General features: G+C 42.7%; 1 protein-coding gene across 1 annotated transcript; it reads right to left on the bottom strand.

Annotated features, from left to right (window-relative positions):
- Window positions 1–211: 211 nt before the first annotated feature.
- LOC147432005 (L-gulonolactone oxidase 2-like) lies at window positions 212–2867 on the bottom strand. Its single transcript, XM_086491822.1, has 3 exons — window positions 1909–2867; window positions 1465–1798; window positions 212–1352 (listed from the first exon to the last, which is right to left on the bottom strand). Exons 1-3 carry the CDS (start codon window positions 2605–2607, stop codon window positions 520–522), a joined length of 1866 nt encoding a protein of 621 aa, XP_086347948.1. The 5' UTR covers window positions 2608–2867; the 3' UTR covers window positions 212–519.
- Between the last annotated feature and the right edge of the window lie 13723 nt (window positions 2868–16590).

Genomic DNA, 16590 nt, shown 5'->3' with positions numbered 1-16590 from the left:
CTCAATTGTGAGTATGTGTAAAGAGTATCCACTTTGCCATTATGGGAGGTAGGGACAAGAATGAGTCCTCCACAAAGTATGCCACATTGACTACCTCCTCATGTCTTGATTGTTGAACTTCATTCATGGCAAAGTAATGCAAGGCAACATTGATTAATATAGTTGAAATACAAGACTTAAAACATAGGTGACATGGAAGAATATGAAATCATGCGACAAAGGCTGTTTTTCTTGGCAAGTTTTTAGAAGAAAATCTTTTCACATCTTATAAATACCATCCGTGTCATGGAGAGATGTATAAAGAATAGACATATACACGCACATACATGCACAATTGGTAAGAGTGAACGAGATCCTCCGAAGGCGAAGGCTGTTGCGTGAGGTAGTATTTACTTAAGTGCAAAATTGCTAATTTTAAATCATGAAGGCAGCTTCTAATTAAGGCTGTGCAGAGTGATGAGTCTCGTGTATCTCTTTATCATGATCTAGCCTAGGCCTAGAGCTTGAAAGTAAGAAGCTTCAGTTACTACTGCGACACACGCGGGCTTCGTGAAAGATGTATCCCCGTTGGCAAGTGTAACCGGTGGAGGGTGAGCAGTGTCGGTCTTCGTTACAAGTGCAGATGCCATCAAGAGCGCAATGGTCATCATCAGCTTTGGCGAAAGTGTCATGCAGCCCCAAGAGCTCGTCCGTCCAAGCGCTTGAGAAGAGACCGTCGGGGTCCAGCTCTGCTTTCACACTTAGAAACTTGTCCGTGGACACCACCTTCTGCGCTACCCCATGGAAGGCCACATTTCTGTTCTTGCCCCAGTGAGGCTTTCCCATATATTTGAACACCATCATCTGCTCTATCTCCTCCATCACATCTTGAAAGAGCCTGCCCTGCTTGCCATCGCGGGCGCGGTAGTACACCAGCTCGAAGACCGCTGAATCCACCTTGTCACCAAGAAACGCATCCGAGCTGGCAACAAACCTGACGTGGATGCCGCCGAACATGTTGAGAACGCACATGCCTTGCGGGTTGATCTCCCGCAGCCTCTTCACGTCCCTCACAAAGTCTGCCACGCTGGCTAGGGGGATGGCCACGGCCGTGTGGTGGTAGAAGATGCCTTCCAGACGAGGGTCCCACTTGCAGGTCCACCAGTCATCAGCGCCTACGTCAGATGATGATGGCTTGTGAAGTTGGCAGCCTCCCACTGTTTGCATGTGGTGATTGAAGCCCACCACAGGGAAGCCATCAAAACGGCCAGGAGAGTTCACATAGCCATCTCCCGTCTTAACGCGGTGCTCAACCATCTTCTCTCCTGCCATGCAGAGTCCCGACGCATCTCTGCTTCTCTCAACAGCGTCTTCTGCTCAAATTCAAAGACACGCCATGCTTTGATCAAGCCATTCTTTCTCTCTCTCTCTCTCTCTCATACGTATATCACACGAGCACCAATCATAAACGACAAGAAACCTTACGATGCGCTCTCATCTTCAGAATGTGCGATGCCAACATGGGCTGCACGAGGGGGAACGCGTTGACTCCATCTCCTTCCTGTGACACATCTACCGCATTCTCCTCCTTGTAGAGAACCTTGGAGGCAGACGGCACCCAGAAGAGACTTGCGAAGTCATGCTCTTTGGCGAAGGGAGCCATGCGTTCTTCCAAATCATCATCGCTAACCAGCTTTACGGTTAGCGAGCGCTTGAACATGGGCAACACGGCGAATGTCACCTTGGACACCACACCCAGCAGCCCCAGCGAGATCTTTGCCGCCCTGAAGGCCTCGTCTCCTCTTCTCAGCGTCAGCACCTGCAACGTCGTGCAGAGAGAGTAGTAAAACACATGACTAGTGTGACGAATCGCATATGCCCACAATCAGATCATGTGCAATCTTTCAAGCTGTTAGGATTGAGATATACCTTAGCGTAACCTTCCTCTGCTGTAGCTGGAACTACCATTCTTAACGCGTTGACATAGTCGCTAATGACGGAGCCGCCTTCGAAGAAACCACTGCCGTGGGAACCGGTAGCAATGACACCGCCAACTGAAACACCATCCCAGAGAGGAGTGTGGGGGATGGTGACGTTGTGCAGGGCCAGCTCACGAACGAAATGGCGCAACTGCAAGCCCGCGTCCACAGAGGCGCTCATGTCGGAGCGATTAACATGGACAGCATCAGGCATGTAGTCGCGTGTGCTGATGAGCAAGCCGTCGTCCCCCGCAGGGCATGACAGCTTACTCATGCTGTGCCCGATCTCTGTTACCACCTTCATCTTCTGCCCCTCCTCCACAGCTGCTGCTACAGCGCTCACAAGCTCTGCCTCGGTTGACGGATACACTACCCTGCTTGCCAGGCAGGCGTCTCTGTCAGTCCACACACCCTGATAGTTCCTCACCTTGCACCGTCCCTCCTCACTGCACTCCACCGGCGACGGCAGGCTCGACACATGCACCTGCGCCACGTTGTCGCAGCTAGCATACAATACTCCACCCCTCATCGCTGCCACTGCCCATAGTATGATATGCATCGACAGCGCTATTTGCGAGCTCGATCGCCCATGCTTGCACCTTGAGCTCTGCATTCTGCATCCGACGTCGGCGTGTACGTGGCTTTGCATATCCCCTCCTTCAAGAGTCGACCACTTCAACCCGTTCGAAGTTTGGCTCAGTACTGTTCGTGCCCCTTCAAATGAATTAAGACAAGAGTGTGCATTGCTTGTAGAGGGAGACGCAGTCTTCTCAACAGTAGCGCCGATCTCAGGAGGGACCGAGTGGGGATGAAAAAGAGGAGGACATTTGGGGGAATATCATCGTACACGGAGCCAGTTCCCATTCTCACTTCTCAGTGCGTACAGCAAAACCACTTGGCCCCAAAAATGTCGTGACTGTCGTGTCTCCACTAGAGAGCATCGCAGCTTCAATGTTTTCATTCAAGAGCCTCAACCCGTGATCGTGGCCCGTCCCTGCCCTTAATATTCCAGCATGGCAAGAGCCTCGTGAACTTCGAATTCGATGAGTACCTGCCTTTTGTGACGTGTCTCTTTTCTCACACGACAACAGGAAGTGTAAAAAAGGACACGCCTCCATGGTCACCTTGAATTTCACTTTTTAGACTTACTGAGGGACGGTATTTCTGTTAACACTGAACACTGATTCTAACATAAAGTTTCACACATGTGACAAAACCTCTTGGTTTTCTTTCAAATAAATTACACAAGGGAAAATTACCAAAATACCCCTCTAATTTATGAAAATTCCCAAAATGCCCCTAATATTCTGTCATAAATTCCCAAAATTGCCCTTCAAATTTTCCAAAATTCTCAAAGTACCCCTAGTTGTGAGATTAAATTTCTCCAAAGATAAAAAAATTTGTAGCTTTTCATAAGAAGACTGATTGCCTATCAATAGAAGACGCTAAAACTAGAATTTGAGTTGGTTATGTAGGCTTTGGAAATGAATCGCTTCATTATTTTTAGACATAATTGCCTTGTTTACCCAATAATTTGTGACAAATCACATGCTAAGCACTCAAAAAAGGATCTTGATTGCCAAAAAGGAATAAAGATTAGAAAATCTTGAACAATCCAACCAAAATATATACAAGGGTATTTTGGGAATTTTTGAAATCTCCACAAATTAGAGGGGTATTTTGGTAAATTTTCCATTGTACAATTATAATGGGGGAAGGGATTCCGGCCCCTCCCTCGGACACGTGTCAGCAGGAGCTTCCACAAATTAGAGGGGTATTTTGGTAAATTTTCCATTGTACAATTATAATGGGGGAAGGGATTCCGGCCCCTCCCTCGGACACGTGTCAGCAGGAGCTTCGACCAACGATATCCCCTATAGCCTCCAGTCACAAAACGAGCACACAAAGAGAGAGAGAGAGAGAGAGAGAGAGTGGCGGACGAAGCCCGCCGGTTGTTGTAGTCCTTCTAAAGTTCTCTGCTTCCATAGGTTGGATTGACATAAAATTTTACAAATTTGAAAAACCCTCTAGTGTTTTTCATGTTTATTTTTTAATTATTAAAACTCACAATTGTGAGTGATTGTATTAGAATGCCATCAAAAAATTTACAAATCACCCTCAAGCTCATTCCGAGCCTTGAGGGCAGATGATTACCGTACTACTTACCAAAAGTCCAATCCTTTATGCAGCAGGGCTTGAACGGATGATGAGGGAAGCCGTAAGCCAATCATTCGAGCTTTTTGTTTTATTAATAACATATATTAACTACTTATTTTCTTGCACAAACTCTGAGAAGCTAGCCACATAGAGGTCACTGTCAAAAACCTGGCAGTTCGTGACCTTCTAGACATTACTGAAGAAAGAATATCTTATTGTTTGAGTACAGATTAGAAGTGCAGGACTTCGAAATTGTTTCCCACCAATGCACATATCCTTCTTGAAAAACCCTATATTCCATGTTCTTTGTCTCCATTTGCACACCTTGCTTGCCAGGCCTCTTATTGTCGGGCATTCCATGAACAGGTGGGCGAGGTCTTTGCTAGTCAGTCTGCACCTTGAACATCTATCGGGCCCGATACCTCGGGCTTGAATCTTTATGCCTGTTGGCAAAGCCCCCCACAATACACATAAATATCTTCATAAAATGAGGCCACCGCGGTTTCCAAATGTTCTTTGTGACCTCAACCCATCGAGCTTCCGACCAATTTTTCTTCCATTGTTTGTTTAGAGGGGCGAACCAATCAGCCTCATGCATTAGTGCTTGGTAGATGCCCTTGGTATGAGGTTTAAAGAATCGGCTACTCATGGGACATTTCCAAGCTTTCCATCCAGAGGTAGATTCCCAAATTGGCATGAGAATATTGTCCAGGTCTTCTACCGCTCTGTCAACCAGAGACCCGCTCTCAAGAAGTGGATGAAGCCAAAGCGACCTTGCTCGAGAGTGTGAATAGGAAAATTTTCCAACTGAAGCCAATCGTCTTGAGATGACCGTCTCAGAAGCTGAGTGCCCGTTGGCATTGCAAGCTCTCGGCAAGAGAAGTCCCCGGGCTGGGATGTTCTGACCATTGAATTCTTCAGGGAGTTTTGGGATGACCTCAAGGTCCCAATCACGTATGTTATGTAATTGATATTTAACCATTTATTGCAGCTGACAGGTGGCAAAAGCATCAACAAATAATGGATTATGCAAAAGGATATTATATTTTATGTATAATTTATTATTCAAGTGCTCTTTTATGAGCTTTGGCCATTTATGACCGGCTAGCCAGTTTGTAATCAATTTGACCATTCAAGAGATCTAAAAATCAAGTACGTGCAAGAGGGAAATGATCACTCTTGCACGGGGGGAGATTGTACCCAGTGCCTCTGTGTTTCTTCTCTCCCCTTCTCTCTTCTCTCTTGCCGTGCCGATCTGGCACTCCGCTATTGGAGGCGCATCTGCACGTTCTCCCTCGCTCTATCTCGCTCTCTATCTCTCTCTATTCGTGTATCACGCGATTATGCACTTATGGAATTGCCAGGTATGTCGATAAGTGTGTTTTATGGTTTGCAATATATTATTCCTAGTATTTGTAGGGCCTTCCGTGCTCCCGTTTGTAGCAGTGGTGCTCCCCCCCCCCCCCCCCCCCCCCCCCCCCCCCCCGTCCCCAGGCAGATAGTTTTGCAGCTCGCTAGTGCCTGGTATAAGAAAATATCTCCCCTTACCTGCAGAGAGATAAACAAAGAAAAAAAAAAGATTTCTTGGGATAGTTTCCCATGGGTCACGGAGTTAAAATATGTTTTTTTTAATCTTCGCTCTCTCCCAGCACGGCTACTTACAAAAGCGGACATTGACGCATCTCGGCAGCAACCCCTCCAATACTTTCTCGACGGGTGAAGATTTTTTTTTTCTTTGCTTCATTTTAATTTGTACCCAGGTACTGTATTGGATTCACACGGATTGTCTCAGTTTGGCATCATATGCACTCTTGCCCTTTTGAAAACTATTAATATAACATTTCATTTCATTTCTCCCTTCCCCCGTTCCACTAACGGCTCCCTATAGAGTGGACATTCACAAAGCTTTTCAGTGACCAATGCAATACTCTCTCGGACAACGTTTTTGTCTTCACAATCTTTCATTTTACTTCATTTTCTTTTTTTGTACCCGGACATTAGCTTAGATCCATAGACTTGTATCAGTTGGTCCCATAGGCATTTGGCAGATGAGTAATATAACCTTCATAGCATAATTTGAGTCAGTAGACAAGAGATTCACTTTCGCAACAAGCAAACGGTGATGATAATTACGCTATGGAACCAATAAAGCTCTAAATAAAGAAGAAGAAAAACCATGGCTGCCCAGCTAAGTCCCTGCTCTATTGGTGTCTGGCATCAAACTCTTGGCCACTTTCTCCTTTTCACTAGTTTTAACATTACTGTCTACTCATCTAGAAAATGGCACAGCAAATTTTTCTCAAAAGTATTGCAAACTCGATTGAGATCACTTGCCTATTGTTTTCGTCTCGACGTCCTTGTAAACGCATATGTATATCAACTTATGTGCTAGAAATGGTGATCCTCATAGCAGCTAATTTTTCAGTTGGTGCTAAAGTTTTATTTGTAAGTCTTCATTTTATCGACACATAGTTTATCTTAAGAAGTAGCATTGGTAGAAGAGATGTTTTTCTTACATAATGCACCAATCATACAAACGAATCTCCATTTAGAAGTGGGATGTATCTCTAAAAACAAATTATGTCCGTACCCATGCAACCCTATTCTTTCTCTTGCATTTTCCATCTCCATTGGGATAGCGGCCTATTCATTAATACACGAGCAAGTCATATTCCTTCCCTTCTGACTGGCATATCCAAGGAGAACTAGCCTAATCCCTAGCTGCTATATCTTATTTGGAATGATTGTAAGTCTCGTTTGTCATATTGAACTTTCTCAGTCCAAGATTCCCATTGCCAATGCAAGTCCATAATTGTATGATCGTTCCCTCACACTGAGGCATTGTAACAGTCCCAAATCAAGTCCTTTCTCAAACCATATTTGGCCCTTCGAGACTCATAAACACCACCATAATGAGGCTATTTGTATAATATCCACTACTCGTCCTAGTTTACATTATTCTATCCAATCTTTGTTTTCACATTATCAGCTAATATTATAGGTAATCTTCGCTTCTATCACACATAAATTTGTCTCCAATACACTGCAAGCACATCTAACTCAGACAATGTAAGAACCGAAAGAGCTTCACAATATAGCTTTTGTAATGATTGTTCTCTTTCTCATCGCATTTCTCTAGTTCTCACTTTGATTACTAATTGAATTCTTATTACTGAGAATACTTTCTTATCACCTACTTACTTAATAGTCTATCTCCACTGGCTGCCACTCGAATAACCTCTATATTTCCTAGTTTGTCGATCATCGTACATATGTATATTTCACTAATAAGTAGGATAATTTGTCATGAAGATTACTAATCACACCGTAAATCCCCTTCTTTTATTTTTACAGTGTTACTTATCACATTTAGGAGATATTCTACTAACGCTATTCTACAAGATTATCGGCTGGTATTCTTTGTGTACCGATCCACTATCTAACCTAGTCTCTTACTAATCACTTCATTTGTTAAGTATACTAACTCTCTTGTCTACAACTCCGGCGACAACCTCTGGATGTGTCTATTACTCCCATTCAAACACCACAGTTACAACATTCTATTTCTGTGCGACCCCCTAATCCAAATTGTCATTCTTTCAATTATAGCTTTCTATGCACGCACACACAGGTACATACATTTTCAAATATCTACAAATATGTCCCTCCCATACGTCAATCTTTTTTTTTAAATTTATTTATCTGCATTGTCTTGTCAATTGAATACTCCAATACTGTTACGGTCAGAGCTTACTACTTGCACTGTATGAGCATTTTATTGACATGATATACATTAGTTGTGCAACTCCTCATATGAACTAGGGTGCTCTGGGATATCGAGCCACAATTTGTAAGTGCTTTGCTACTGGAACATACTCTGATTTGGTGTCAAATAGGTGGAAAATGTTTTCTTTTTATGCCTTGCTTTTGGTCCATTGGTCACAAACACACAGATTCACCGATTTAGGCAGTGTGTAAACATTCATCGTGTGCCAATTCGCCAATTTAGGCAGCACACAGCACACAGCACACAACCGATTCAGAAGTTTACATAATATAAGTGCAGATTCGCCGATTTAGGCAACACAAGTGCCGATTTGCCGATTTAGGCAACACGTCAAGTGTAGATTCGTCGGTTTAGGCAACACCGATCACAAAATCATGCTGCAGAGGCTGGCCACCACTGTAACTGGTATGATTTTGTTACCCGGGTACACAAATTGAAGGATATTTGGATTTGGACTTGGTATATGACATTTTTTTGTCGCAACTGTATTTATGAAATTGGATTTGAGATTGATGAGAATTGATTATGATGATGATGATGAGTGTGGCCAATGATATCCTAATTCATCAAAATATGACATATACGGCTTATTCTAGTGGTATGGGACACTAGAATAAGTAGTATGTGGATGACGACAGGCATAAACAATGTTGTTCAGTTTCATACATTTTTTCTTTCGCTATGTACTTTTTTTCCACACAAAACACTAATCACTGTTTTTGACAAGTCTGGTCTGCAGAATTTTTATCTTTGCAATCGAGGGCAGTTGCTTTGCAATGGAGAGGTATGTTATGTAATTGATATTTACCCATTTATTACAGCTGACAGGTGACAAAAGCATCAGCAGATAATGGATTATGCAGAAGGATATTATATTTTATGTATAATTTATTATTCAAGTGCTATTTTATGAGCTTTGGCCATTTATGACCGGCCGGCTAGTTTGTAATCAATTTGACCATTCAAGAAATCTATAAATCAAATAGGTGCAAGAGGTAAATGGTCACTCTTGCACGGGAGGAGATTGTACCCAGTTCCTGTGTGTTTCTTCTCTCCCCTCCTCTCTTCTCTCTTGCCGTGCCGGTGTGGCACTCTGCTCTAGGAGGTGCATCTACACGTTCTCCCTCGCTCTATCTCGCTCTTTATCTCTCTGTTCGTGTATCACACAATTATGCACTTATGGAATAGCCAGTTATGTTGATTAGTGTGTTTTATGGTTTGTAGTATATTATTCTTGGTATTTGCAGGGCCTCCCGTGCTCCCGTTTGTAGCAACGTATATGGCTAACCAAGCTTTTGTCAAGGGGTCATTGGATCCTAGTCTGAAAAGAGGGATTATCAAGCCTATCTCGAAATAGGTTTGTTGCTCGCATCTTAAGCACTGGCGTCCCATAACTATGATGTATGTGGCATACAAAATCATTGCCAAGGCAGTCACTCTTAGAATTGCCCCCCTCCTAGACAGAGTCATCTCTTCTCATCAGCACGGGTTTATTAAAGGAAGGGCAATATATGACAACATCTTGGCAGCAATTAGGTTGGCATTGAGTATGCAACCTTCACGAAGCAAGAGTGCATCTTGCTTTAGCTAGACCTAGACAAGGCGTATGATAAGATTATGTGGTCCTTTATTGAAGATGTCATGAAATCATTGGGCTTTGGGACTTGCCTTTGTCGTCTTATACACACTCTGGGTTTCGGTAGTCAATCTGATCTCTTGTTCAATGATAGAATAAGGGGTCACTGGATCCTAGCCAAGCTTTTGTCAAGGGGTCACTGGATCCTAGTCTGAAAAGAGGGCTTATCAAGCCTATCTCAAAACATGTTTGTTGCTCGCATCTTAAGCACTGGCGTCCCATAACTATGATGTATGTGGCATACAAAATCATTGCCAAGGCAGTCACTCTTAGAATTGCCCCCCTCCTAGACAGAGTCATCTCTCCTCATCAACACGAGTTTATTAAAGGAAGGTCAATATATGACAACATCTTGGCACCAATTAGGTTGGCAGTGAGTATGCTGCCTTCACAAAGCAAGAGTGCATCTTGCTTTAGATAGACCTAGACAAGGTGTATGATAAGATTATGTGGTCCTTCATTGAAGATGTCATGAAATCATTGGGCTTTGCGCCTCGCCTTTGTCGTCTTATACACACTCTGGGTTTCGGTAGTCAATCTGATCTCTTGTTCAATGATAGAATTGTGGGCTCCTTTTAAGCCAGAAGATCTATCAAGCAAGGATGCCCCCTGACCCCTCTTCTCTTTGCCATTGGGTCACATCCTCTAATAGTGATGCTCAAAGATTTTGCAATGCAGATGTGACATTTAATGGCCTAGTAACTTGTATGTAGCAGAAAATAACATAAACATAGTGAGCATGTCATTAGAATAGATTCCTAATGAGCATATCAAGAGTGCTTGGATGGAGAGAGCAACAAAGAGCATAACACCTAGTTAGATAGGCATTAACAATACTTCAAAAGAGAGAGAAATTAAGGTATTGACAACAGTTGAGGACCGGATTTTCATGGAGATGGTCCCCCCTCCAAAAGGCTTTGTATTATAGGATTCCCCCATCAAAGGAGACATTTTACAATACAATACTTTGTGTTCCTTCAATAACTTGCTGGTGCAATGAAGATGAAAGTTTCAAGCACCATGCACACACTTATAAAACACAACATCAATTCCCTCACGGTCTTAGACCCAAGACGTCACACACTTTCCAAGATGGTGAGAGCTAGCGGGGTATGAGAGTAGATTGAGAGGAAGAAGGAGTAGTCTTACGAGAAAGAAGTATATCTCCTCACATAATCACTCATAAAAGCTTAGCATAGCTTAGTAATTAGCATGGTAGAGGAGATGAGCATCCATTGAAGCTTGGCTCTTGGTTGGATTTGCATCACAAAGCCAAGAGTTTTTGGTGTAGGCCTCCCTTCTCACAAGCTTGGAGTAGGTGATGAGCTTTCCATTGAGATTTGCCATCTCATCGTTCAGTTGCTTCATCTTCTTGTTGGCTTCCTCTCTAACTTGCTATAGATATTTCACAGACTTCTCTTGCAATGATGAATAGGCAGCCAAGAGATGTTTACTTGCTTCCCTTTCATTGACAAAAGATGAATACAATCTCTAGTAGTAGCCAAACAATCCGTCTCTTCCATCTCCAATAAAACGCAAAAGCTCAGTGACATTACGAAAGGGTAGTGGTGCATTAGTCATTGGATCACTTGGTTAAATGTGGCCATCAATCGCTAAGTTGATTTCCTTGCACCCAATGCTTCGTAGCTGATCTGCAGCATTGGGATTTGATGTGGATCGCACAGTAGCGTACTCATGCTCCAAATCAGTGTTTAATCGATATCGTGTTGGTCTAGTAGTAATGTCTTGCAGTGGATGGCAATTGAATGACATGTTTGTTAGCTAATCAAGCAAAATAGAGAGAATGTGGAATGGTGACTGCTGCAAGCAGGGAAAGCTGGCTATGGAGGGAAAAAATGGAAGGTACTCAAAGATAGTAGAAAAGGATTATGTTGTGGAGGGAAGAAAGAGAGGCAGTGTAGCTCAATCTCCTTTGAATTCAAAATGTTGATCATGAGAGCTTTAGAGAGAGAGTTGTAGCTACACGTAGAGGTAATGGAGTTCTCCATTGCTCTCACCTGAAGCTGGAGTGGGAGAAGCATGAGAGAGAGAGAGAGAGAGTGGGAGAGAGAGTAGATCTGCAGCCTTGGAGGATCTGCACTTTCTGTCAAATGTAGGCAGCATAGAATGTCCTCTTGATGATTGGGAGGTGGAAGTGACAAGAGAGTTGGGACGCCTATCGGTGAATATTTTGCAAAACAGAGCCGTTTCGGGTGCGTACGGAGGCCATGGGACCACCAAAATGCACGCTGATGACCAACGATGTGCGCCGTGGTGCACAGGGTATTTTTTTGGCCCGTTCCACATCATTGGTCATCGGCGTGCATTTTGGTGGTCCCACTACCTCCATACGCACCCGAAACAACTCCATTTGGCAAAACATTCACCGGTAGGCATCCCACATCAGATGGATGCTTGGATGGTCGAGGAGGTGTGAATGCGTTGAAGAAAAAGATTTATTGGCCAATATATGCAATAGAAAAAAAAAGTACATGAAGTGAAAAAAAAAACACAAAAGACAAACTTATTGTATATTGCTATGGATATTACATCATGGCTGGTTGGTTTTTTTAAAATTACATCTTTTGGTATAGGGAAAATGGTAGACTTGACACCAAAGGTTTTGAAAATATCCTCTGGGTTTGTCACCCCTTGACCTAGGCTTAAGGCACAATGGGAGAGGACTGACCCAGGGTGCTTTCCTGTAAAGGCATACAATACACTTGTGAGCATTAAGAGTAAGGGAATCTTCAGCAAGGATGACACAAAATGCCTTGCACTTGAGCAGCTCTGCAGAACCATGCTTGGAGAACTCTGTGTGTGCAACTTGAAGAATGGATGGCCCCAGATGGCCAAGGTAGTGCCACAGGGAGCTATCTCTACCCATAGGAACGTTGCACGAACCTCTAGTATGCATTACAAACTTATCAACATGGTATGCGGTCTACAAAACGTTTTAAACAACTTCAACACTCGCTATAGGATAAAATAGACTATCGATAAAGTTAAAAAGTGGTTACCTCAGTTTCCTCATCCATCTCTTCAAGAGTTTTCCTTGTAAGGTCGATGCTAGACCGATCTTCTCCACCCATAATGATCAACGGTTTGTGTGGAAGAAAAGCGCTTTTCGGGATGCTTTCATAAAAGGAGGCATATGATTTGATTTCCGTAAGTGTATTTACCATGGTGTGCACCAAATTCTGCTCGTTTTCATTAGGGAGGAATGAGAGGCTTGGTGGGAGACCTTGGCCTTCAAAGTCAATTTGAAAGTTGACCTTCTCTTGCTTTCGGCCACTGGGATCTTTCATGCTTGCATAGATAGCGAGCACTAAGAGCAACTCATCTTCTCTGAGTCCTAGTGTCTTTGCAATGTCATCAAGGAACAAGAAGTGACGACCATCCACCACCACTGCATGCAAAGCGAGAATTTGGAGGTTAGGAACTTCCTGCAACACCTCGTCTCCCTCTATCATCCCATCTTCCTCCTTAGTGGAGCTGGGATCTTGCAGGAGGATGAGTGCCATAGATGCTTCAGCTTGCTCATCAACCTCTTCAATAAATTCATTTGATTCCTCCACAATGGTTAGAGGAGATTTCTGGTCGGCCTTTTCCTTTGATTTTTCCTTCTCCATGCCCTCAAGCATAAGCAAAACCAGAACCATGTCCCAAGAGATGAATTGGGTCCCAATGCACCCATGCCCCAGTCTATGAGGTCATCCTCATCCTCTGTCATGTAGTCCCGCTCAGTAAGCCCTTTTATAAACCTCAACAAGCGATAATAAAAGTTTTTGTCGACCGCATAAAGGTGTTTGAGAAAATCCATTGGCAACCAACCATGTTGGATCCCTCAAAGACTATTTCATATTCTTCCATGTGCTCCATCATGTAGTCAAGAAAGCTTTGGAATCCCTCTACACGAAGGTTAGCAGTGGCATGCATGTCGATCGTCCCCTCAAACACACTGACTAGTTCATGTATACGATTGCAAGTCCTATCTTTTGTAATTGTGTGAGAAGTGCATCATAAGATGTTGCCATGGGTTTGAGAGCTGAAAGCTTGTGTTTTGTGAATGTGAGAAATGAAGTTTAAAACCTAGAAATTCACTTTTATACTCAATGTCACTTTTTGAAAGCACTTAAAATTAATGTCAAATTAACTTAAAACTATAATTATAAACAAAATCACGCAAAAAGCATTGAAAGACACCAACATTGAAATTATTCACGCTCCAAACTAAAAAAATTCCATATTTCAAACAAAATCTTGAACAAATTAAAAATGAAAAAGAGATTCAAAACGCCATATGTATTAATGGGAGCGAAGTCGCTTCAGTTACAAGCTTTTACATTAATACATTGCGGAAAACCAATGTTTTCACACAGAAAGCTCTTCTCTTTTTTGGAACGAACAACCTTTTCATTGATTACAAAAACATACTGATTGGGCAAGGTATATCTAAGATTAAGATACTCACGAAGGTAACTGAGATTCCAGTTGTTATTCATTGAGATGTCGTGCACTGCATTGTCGTGGAGGCATATTTGCAGATCAATTGATTCTCTAGGAGAAACATCATAGTCCAGTGCCTCCCATTCTCCCTTCGTCAGCTTCCATCTTTGTGTAGGGAAAGACAATTGACAAGCTTTGCTTCACAATATGGTATCTACACGCCACATTCTCAGCAACTATAGAGCACTTGATAGTATCTCCCTAGTGGTTTACCACCTTAGTCTCCCATCTGACTACAAGGAAACCGTTCAACGCACTTCCCCCTTTGCAAGTCCACATTTTTGGTGTCCTGTGAACACTCTGCAATCAAAAGATAAACAAAAACACATGAAGGGACATAAACCAAGTTAGGGAAGCTTTATGGGAAGCATAGGTGCACTTCATTGCTGAATGCACATCCGCCTCGATTCTCTTTTTGGTTGTTGTGATCAAGGCACTATCAGGCTTAGGCCATTCCATACTCTGCAAGGTTGGTGGATGAACCGGAGAAAAATTACCATATCCAGTTTGCCTAGGCGTTACATAAGTATGGTTATAAAAAAAATTGTCCCGTGAGAAAAGCTCTGCCGATGGACAAACAGCATAGAGCAGCTTGCCAAGGTCAACGTGGATGGCCTCAAAAGTTCCTGTGAAGGATTCTATTGGCTCCCACTCTACAAAATCGGATGGGAATACATCTGCAAAAACATGAATAAGCAATGAAAGCCTTATAGACATCAAAGCAATATATACAGCAGAAATGCAAAATATACAATCTAAAAACTTGACAGAGGAGTGAAATTACAGTTTGCGGGAAACCTCGAAGGAGCCACTGCTGTCTCTAGCTTTAGCTGTGAAGCAACATACACATGTTGCACCTTTGCAAGACGCTTGTTGTCATGGGTTTGCTTGAACTCCATGATCCTTCCCTTCCAATGGTGTGCTCAAGAAGCCATGTGGCTCCTTGAGACCTTGTGTGCACCTCTTGAGCTGGGCTCCCACATCAATCGTTTGAACTCCATCGTCGCCCAACATCCACTATCGTCTTGTACATTGCTGCATGAAATGCAGTCAATGACACTCCTAGGTCGTCGAGTACCTGATGATGCCATGGGGAATAGTGGCACAACCTGCAGAGAAACACTTATGATTAAATATTGCACATCCATGTTCTCAATTGTATAGAGCAAGATTCTTGATGGTACACAAAGACGAAGGATGCCACTTATTGCCATACTACTCCACCTGCTTGTTGGCTTAATAGGGAAGATAATGTTGCAAAGTTTGAGAGAAAAGTAGATCCTCTCTAGAGAGCACAATGGAGAAGGAGTAGGAAACCTGTTGAGGAAAGAAAGAGGGATGATCTAGCAGAAGGATATGCTGCAGATCTTCAAGTTTAGGTAGAGGTGTTTAGTGAGGCTCATGGAGAAATGGAGAACTTCAGCTTGAGGAGAATCCAGCAAGCTTGAGGAGAATGAAGTAAGCTTGAGGATGGAAAGGAGGTTCAAACTTATGTTGTAGAGCTTTTGGGAGGGAAAACTGAAAGGAAGGAAAGAGAAGCAACTCTTGCAAGGTGAAGTGAGAGATGGTACAGTAGAGAGAGAGGGAGGGAATGATCAATACGTTTTTTGAGGGACCCCTTTTAAGGAGAGAGGGGGGGGAGAAACTGACATCCACTAGAGAGAGAAAGGATTTGTTTTTACTCAACTATTTAGAAAAAAGTTTTTTTTTTTGAATTTTAAGATATTTTCTCTTTGTATTTTAGAAAAGAGTACAAGTTTGACCACTTACTTTTAGGCCCTGCCATACCCACCCATTTGCCCCTTTCATAATCTCCTTTTTAATCCCATGGCAAATAAAGAGGTCCCTAAGACCCCATTCCCTTCCTAATGCTTAGACAATTGCATTGCGTTTCAAAAATCTTTTGTGAGGTGCATCATAGACAACTTAAGGGAAAGATATTGTGACAATAATGTCTTGGGTTGCTTCAAGGCATTATCAGCATGCACTTCCCAAAAATAAGAAAAATTTAGAGACTTTGGAAATGAGAAAGTGGAGAGTTTGATTAACTTTTATGGCATGGAGAGAATGAGTACTAGTGGAGTGAACTATGGGGCAACAGTCACAACGTATGACACAAAGTGACTATTACAATATTTCAAGCTTCAAGCCCCATATGACTGGAAGTCGAGTTTAAAGGACACATGGGTTGTGATCGCTAGATTTTCTACCATGTGTGAAAAGTATCCCATGTTGTTGACATTGACTAATAGTGCTTTACTACACAGTTGTAGTACATCCTCTTGTGAAAGAGGTTTTAGTAAACAAAATTTGATTAAATCCAAGATACGCAATTACTTAAATGTAAGGACTCTTGAGTCTTTGATGAGGATATCCATAGAAGGTCCTCCACTGCGAAGCTTTGATTTTTGTGTCAAGGTACAAAGATGCGTAGACACCTCTTTGGTGATACTCTAAGGTTAGTTTAAAATATAGATTTGTGACTTTGGATCGTCTACGTGATTTTCTTTTAGCTTCAAGTGCCTTGATCTCTTTGATTGTAG

This window comes from Adiantum capillus-veneris, chromosome 20, assembly GCF_014529385.1.
Source record: "Adiantum capillus-veneris isolate H3 chromosome 20, ASM1452938v2, whole genome shotgun sequence".
In the NCBI taxonomy this organism is placed as follows: domain Eukaryota; kingdom Viridiplantae; phylum Streptophyta; class Polypodiopsida; order Polypodiales; family Pteridaceae; genus Adiantum; species Adiantum capillus-veneris.
This window is presented reverse-complemented; position numbering and strand designations above follow the sequence as displayed.